Source organism: Melanaphis sacchari, unplaced genomic scaffold (genome assembly GCF_002803265.2).
Source record: "Melanaphis sacchari strain LSU unplaced genomic scaffold, SCAv2.0 Contig159_pilon_pilon, whole genome shotgun sequence".
Classification (NCBI taxonomy): Eukaryota; Metazoa; Arthropoda; class Insecta; order Hemiptera; family Aphididae; genus Melanaphis; species Melanaphis sacchari.
The window spans coordinates 595,992-603,895 of NW_020270721.1; the positions used below are offsets into that span (position 1 = coordinate 595,992).

At 30.0% G+C, this 7,904-nt stretch overlaps 1 protein-coding gene across 1 annotated transcript; it reads left to right on the forward strand.

Annotated features, from left to right (window-relative positions):
- The first annotated feature begins 5,063 nt into the window (after positions 1-5,063).
- Positions 5,064-7,575, forward strand: LOC112592143 (cell wall adhesin EAP1-like). The gene is made up of 2 exons (XM_025336138.1): positions 5,064-5,170; positions 5,526-7,575. Exons 1-2 carry the CDS (start codon positions 5,078-5,080, stop codon positions 7,455-7,457), a joined length of 2,025 nt encoding a protein of 674 aa, XP_025191923.1. The 5' UTR covers positions 5,064-5,077; the 3' UTR covers positions 7,458-7,575.
- The last annotated feature ends 329 nt before the right edge of the window (positions 7,576-7,904 follow it).

The window sequence follows — 7,904 nt, forward strand, 5'->3', positions numbered from 1 at the left end:
TATTATGATGGAACGAATAAATATCCTATAAGACTTCACGCATATCATCGGAATTAGAGCTTTCACGTTGTCAAATGAATTGAATTATAATAATAATATTTTTTATGCTATTATTAAGGCTCGAATTATTATTATTATTTTTTTTTTTTTTTACAGTTATTATTAAATACGTAATATTATTTTACAATAAGCGTATGCGATGGAGATAATAAATAACATGGCTTGAAAGACAGGAGATAAGAAGCCACCCATTGGAGGCACTTAATAAGGCTCGAATTAAAAATTAAAAATATAATACAAAGACGGTACTAATTAAATGAAAAGTATCAAAAGATGAAATGTCGACAAGAAACATTTTGTTTGTTTGTTGTTATTACTATTTATAACTCTTTTGCTAATAATTACAATCATTATAACTTTGACTTTAAAGATTCTAATTTAGCAAAGCTATTGATTATGGTGGGCGATTCCTATGTACGAGTATAATATTTGTAATTTGATCATTAAATTTGTAAAATACATTTTAAATATTATCATCGAAAACATGAATCCCTTTAGACTCTAATATAAATATGCTAATAATATAAACCTACACATAAGTATACCTTTACAAATATACATAATATAAATTAGATCGTACATTATTTAGACAAATGGAATATTTTGAAATAGATAAAGTTGGTTCAACAGTAAATAAAGCATAAAGTGCGTTTGAAGACAAACCCGAACTTTAGTCATTACTTTACGATGTATAATATTATAATGTAAGTAATATAATATTATAAATAGGTTATACCTTGTTTATTTTAATCATAATATATATATAGCACACACATATTAAATTCAAATATTTGTTATTCTATTTTATCGTAAATACTACCTATGTTATGCGTAGTATACATCGTATTAGTATATTACTAAACATTAGCAAATTGTATATAATATATATATATATATTGTAACATGAGTAAACAAGTCATACGGATTAACATATTTTACTTTCTATAAGAAATAAAAATAAATTTGAAAAAAAATACGTTTATAATATACGTATTACTGTATTAGTATATGTAGTATATTATATAGCCGATCAAAAAATTATAATATAGGTGTAGAGATACTTATAAATCTACCTACAAATAACGATTATATCGATAAGTATATATGCTTTTTACGACATTCTATATTTTAAAAATTTAAGGTGTGTGTGTATTTTGTAAGATATGTGCATTGTCCACTCTCATATGTTTGTATTAATGAAACTATAGCTATCTTTTTTCTTTATTTAAATGGTTATCTACATAATATAATAATATAGTTTATTATAGGTACTCTATAATACATTAAATTCATTAAATTAGTTCAATAACTGATATTGTATATGTTGACGTTTTTAGAAATGTATTTTTGTTTAAACTAAGATATTAATTTTATAATACTTATATTATATATTATTTATGGCAACCATAAATAATAATACGTAATTATTTATTAAAGTTTAAAAATTTCATGAAATGTACATTTTTGAAATACTCCATCTATAAAAAATCGAAAAATTCTAAATTAAAAAAAAATGTTTCTTAATAATCTCTTTATATATTATAATAATATATTTAGTATAAGAAACATTTTTTTTAAATATTTTTTTGTTTGAAACAAAGATGTTGCAAGTATAAATATAAAAGTTACTTTATACATCATTATACCTAAAACTACCTATGTATATAACTATACAATATAATAATGTTTTAATTCATAAAGACATATTTTATAACAAAACAGCATACTTTAAAACTAAAATAAAGAAAAAAGAAGGATAATTGAGGACTGCTCTACTGAACAGCTTGAACAGTAATACGTCGGATGGGTCACTGTGACGGAAGTGTTAAATTTAAATTCAATGTTACGTTATTGAATATAAAAAACAATGTTGAAAGAAGATGGTCTATCAGCTTATATCACTTAGTATATTTAATGTAATGTTTTTTTTTTTAAAAATTGCTATTAAATAATATAATTTATTTTACATTAGGCCAAAAAAACGTTTTTAGAAAACGTTACACTTAAAAATATTATTAATTGTATGTGCCTATTAATAATTTTTTGGAACTAAAACAAAATAATGAATATTGTCATTTATAGTTCAAGTAAGTAATTTGTCAAAATTTAAACTTAAAATGTCTATAAAGAAAAAAGTTGAGCTTTTAAATTTTTTAATTTCAGTATATTAAACTATTTATTAGAAATTTTATATTAAATTTTCAAGCATATATTTTATTCTGCAAATCATTTTTTATTGATATTTAAAAAAAAAAAAAATGAAAAATTTGAAATATTTATAAATTATAATACAAAAAAAGTCATAATATGTTGGAAGTAATATATTGTTTTGAAAATAATTACATACATTTGGTAAAAGTAAAAGTTTAAATTATCTACAATTGTTCGTATTTGATTTACGTCAAAAAACTAAATTTAATTTACTGTCCAAAAAAAACCTTCAAAGTTAAAAATTGAAGCATTTTTTTAAACTAATTATTGTATACGTATATAATATAATCTTAAAATCACAAAACCACACACACATACACGCATAATTGTAAAATCAATACATTCGTAGCTTCATTTAGAATCTAAAATGTTTCATATTTTATTATACTGGGTGATTCTTTTATCAAATCATACTCATTATTTCACAATAAATTTACCTATATTTTTGAAAAAAAAAAATGTTGTTATATAATTTCTAGTTAAAATAAAACAATATTTTTAAATATTTTTTATTATTATATATTTTTTTAAGTTTTTATTTTTCTGAATGATAAAATACATTATTAAATTTATATTTTGAAGCTATATATTTTTTTGGAGTATTCCGATACATAAAAATCGTAATTCCGACAGTAGTTTATGAAATACAATTTATAAGTATTTAATGTTTAAGTAAACGGAGTAGTAGACCAACATTTTACTAGGTACCAATCCCATACCTCTCCATTCTGCTCAATTCTCACCATTACTAAAATTAATTATAACCCATAAACTACTTGTTTGAATATAAGTTTTTGTTTGTATTGAAATACTAGAAAAAATATTCCACCAAACAATATTAAATTAAAAATTAATAAATATTTTTAAGAATGTAGTTTTATTTCGACTGAAAATAATGTAAAAAAATATTTTCAAAAACATTAATAGATTTTGAAATAATGAGGTTGTTTGTTAAAAAATCGCTCTGTATATTATATATTATTTAGTAGTTACCTACGTATTTGTTACTTAATTGATATTGTTTAAAAATCATTTGTAACAATAATATAACTATAAAACTATAGTAGTAATGACTGTTGAGTAATCGGTAAAAACCGATTAATTGTATACCTTAAAAAGTTTAAAACTATTGAAAAGGTAATTCCTGGACCACAACTATTGACGTTGATAAACCATTTATTATTGTCAATGTTTCCTATGTTTTTTAACCGATACTATAATCATTTATACTAGAAAACGTATATAAAAAAAATGCCAATCCAAAACTTTATACGTAATGCGTATAGCAATACAAATCGACTTTCGTTGGTGAAATATTGTCGTGAACGCGAACAAACCGAATAAACAGGATGCAAAGAGTCGGTTTTCGAGTGCGGTTACACAATACGTAAATATATAATATAATAATGTAACATCCATTCGTACGGTTACCGAACGAGAGATGAATCGATGTGGGTGACATGCGTTGATTTTTTTCTACATGCCGTCTTTGAGTACAACGCACTGCTAGACGTAAAGAAGTGCCCGCGAAAACTGGTCTCGCATCATTAATACTATATATGCGTATGTATAGGTTCAGTCGGTTTCGATGCATTATTTACAACAATATACAGAGTGAATTGTGGTAATTTCACAATCACATTTTTTTTATGGTATAAAAATTAATTTTTTTAATTTATATTTTTTAGATTCTTGAGATTTTTTTGTTTTACATTAAGAGTATTCTGTGGAGATTTAAATTTCTGTTTTTAGAATCGACTATATTATTTACTTGTACTTAACACACCCTTTTATACTTAAAGTTATTTAATGAAACATTATTTTGAAACTTGATGTAATTAATTTAAGATTTGAACGAGTAGTTTTATTTGGTTATTAAAATACGATATTAATAATAATAATAATAAAAATAATTTATATTCATTTATACCAGGAATATAAGTCATTAAAAATGGCTTGACAAAAATATAAAATAGATGAAGTATCAGTTTTAGTATTTATAATACTTGAACTAATTTTACAAACAGATCATTATAAATTATTAAAAATTTTAAATTACCACAGTCTTACTTTAGTCTTTATGATTTCCAAATCTATCGTCACAGATCTATTATTCTATTAAATAAATAAAAAATTACTCGTTTAAACGTTTGAATTAAAATACATCAAACGTTTCAAAAATATTGTCCCCTTAATAATTTACAGTAAAAGAGGAGGGTTCTCATTTTAAAAATAGGAGTTTTTATCACTTAATCAGTGAAAAAAATCCACGTAATTTTTAAAACTATGGTCTGTAAGTGTGTTGAAAAATTCCGTGAATCAAAATTTAAATTAATTCGTAGAAAAAAAAATTAATGGGGAGAGCATGGCTGATGAATCACTCTGTATAGACGTGCGCGCGATCGTCATAACGTATTACGACAACGCCGACACACGCCGTTAAGACCATTACAATAACATTGGAGTCTGAAACCATCGTTTACTTACAAATACATATTAATATTATTGATGGTACATAATATTTTACGCGTAACCGGAATAGCGTCTATTATAATGACCGTTATGCGAATGTATTATGGGTATATTATTATTATTAATACCCATAGTATATATAATATGTATATTATATTATGTGGGCAGTGTGTAGTACCTAAGTAAACGGAGAAAGTATAGCGACACACGACAAAAATAAAAATCGTACAAAACTTACTATAACGCGACCGCCATATGGCGTCGGCGTCGAGTGGAGAAGGAGGAAGAGGATCGATGGGAATCTGCTTTACCGGTTATAAAATATTATTATAAAATGATGAGCGCGTCGGCTGCCGGCTATCAGTTCATAACTGCAGTGCACGGACATCAAAATATTATGCACATCTTCACCATGGAGTGTTTAAAGGTAATAATATTTATTATGATATTAGTAATAATCTCGGTCGGTTTACAGCCGCGGATATAACAATTTCCGTTGTCGCAGTATTGTACTATTATAGGAAATATTAGTAAAATACCAATACGTAATAAAATACGATATCCACTCGCTAATGCGTTAAAGCGTTGTCGGAGGCGATATTATTGTATATATTTATGATTCTCAATAGTATTATTTTTCTCTTCTTATTTCTCGATTTCGCCTCCAAGACGATAGAGTTTATAGACGATTATGATTATCAATACATTATAATTTATAATATACACATCACTTCGGTAAAAAACGTTTAACGTTTAAACCTGTAATTTTTGTTTTATTGTAGATGTGTGTCGTCATAGGCTTGGCGCTAACCACTCCACTCGGTAGGCCTGCGAATGCAGCACCGTCGCCAATCGGCGCTTATGTCTACCACCAGTATAAACGGAGCCCCGCCGACCCGAACGTGGACTTGACTTCTGCGTTGGCCACGAACTTTGGTGGTTTCAATCCGTCCGCGACATTACCGGATTTCGGTTACGGTTCTGGTTTCCCGTCCACCTCAGCAGGCTTCGGGTTCGACGACGTTGCCAGTGGTTTACTGCACTTGTCTCATCCATATGCCGCTACCACATTTGGCTCCGAGTTCAGCCCGATCGGTTATCCATTTTCTGAATCCACACTTAATCAGCTTCAGTTCAGAACTGCAATTGATCCCGGTTCACCGTCCTCGTTTCCGGTCGGTATAAAGTATAATCCAAAAGTCAGTAATGCCGGTCTTAATTTTTACGAACTTTCGGCCACCGAATCCGCGAAACCGAATGATCAAAAGGCAGTTCAATTGCAACAGACTAGACCTAATGAGCAACAAGTTCCTGTGAAATCGCTTAACTCCGCTCCTGATTCACTTGCTTCGCTGCAACAATCATATCCTGCAGCCACTGCATTTGTACCGCAAAAACAGTTGTATACGGCTGCAATACCTGTGCCACTTCAACAGTCTTATCCAGCAACCGTGTCTGTACCACAACAACAGTCATACCCGTCCACCGCATCTGCTCCCTTGCCACAATCATATCCAGCTTTTACATCTGTACCACAGCAACAGTCATATTCAGCTTCAGTACCTGCGCCACTTCAACAGTCATATTCCACCATCGCGTCTGCTCCACTACAACAGTCATACCCAGCCACGATATCTAATTCACAGCAACAGTCATATCCAACTTCAATATCTGCACCATTACAACAGTCACATCCGGCTTCCACATCTGTATTTCAGCAACAGTCGTATCCGAATGCAATATCTGCGCCATTGCAACAGTCGTATGTAGCCGCCATATCTAAGCCACCGCAACAGCCATATCCAACCACTGCCGAAGATTTCCGAATTTCCGCGTACCAACAACAACAACAACAACAACAACAACCCACAACTAGCAGTTCAGCGGGTCCACCGAACACTTCTAACGTTGGATCCGTACCGGATTTAGCTTTGGAATTGAGACCACCGCCGTACACCGCGCCTCCATCGTCGGTCGATTACCGACAAAATGCGAACATTTTGTCACCTTCAGCACCTTCCTATCCATCCGCTGACATCAATAAAAATAACAACAACTATCCCGTTAACGATTTCGGCTTGTCGTCGGCTCCCACGGCCGGAACTTCCGGTCAAAACCAGGTGTTTAGCGGCTCGAACGGCGGACAGCTCCCCGGGAATACGAATGATTTCCGTGCGGCTGGTTCGAACGCCAAACCTGACCAAACCCACACAAATGTTTATTATACGGCAGCCTCTGTTCCAGTTTCGGGTACTTCGAATAGTGTATCGAGCGACGTTCCCAATTACTATTCCGTTCCTAGCATATCTTATTCCAGTACCGCCGGTGAGTTTGCCGGTTCGACTAACGCACCACCAGCTGCCCAGATACAGTCTATTGGAACCGACCGCGGTGTGTCTGCAGTCAACCCGACAGGTGGTCAAAACCCACCTAACTCAATTCCAAGTGTGACTTACACCAACTCGAATTCAATTTCTGCGAACTCCTATAGCGATTCAAACTTAATCCAGAGTAGTTCTTATACCACACCCGGTACTCCGATTGCCGTCAACCCTTACAACGACTACAAACTAGGTACCGAAAATTTTTACGGTGACTCGAATTCAATTTCGCTCAACAGTAAACGTGAATCGTTCACTGTTGACTCGTCTTATAAACATCCATCACGTATACAATACTCAAGTGACGCAGGAAGTTATAAGACTATACAATAAAAACATATTATTTTAGACAAACTGTGATGCAGCATATGACTACGTGTATATTTTATTTTTTATAATTAAATACATATTAAGTGCTGTTAATTTTAATTTTTAAAGAATATAATATCTATGTATCTACCATTATTTTTTTCCATTTTTAAAAATGCTAAAATAATAATGCCGATTATTTATATTGTATTATGCCTGTTTAACTATTTTTGTAGTTACTTACCTATATTGTAATATAATAAATATTATTTGTACTAAAAATTTAATTTTAATATTTTTTTTTCTTCTTCTTGGTTTTGAGAAAAAATAGAACGACTGAATAAAAAAAATATTGATTTTTCAGAAGGATTAGAAATTATTATTGAGACAATGACTAATAATATAAAATGTGATAATAAAATACGTATAACTGTATAAGTAAATTAAAATGCTTTATGAAAATCTATAAAT

Bases quoted from the DNA above. Each gene is read 5' to 3' on its own strand.
- LOC112592143 (XM_025336138.1), top strand. From the start codon at position 5,078: ATGATGAGCGCGTCGGCTGCCGGCTATCAGTTCATAACTGCAGTGCAC. The intron at 5,171-5,525 runs GTAATAATATTT...GTTTTATTGTAG, and splicing joins TCACCATGGAGTGTTTAAAG to ATGTGTGTCGTCATAGGCTT.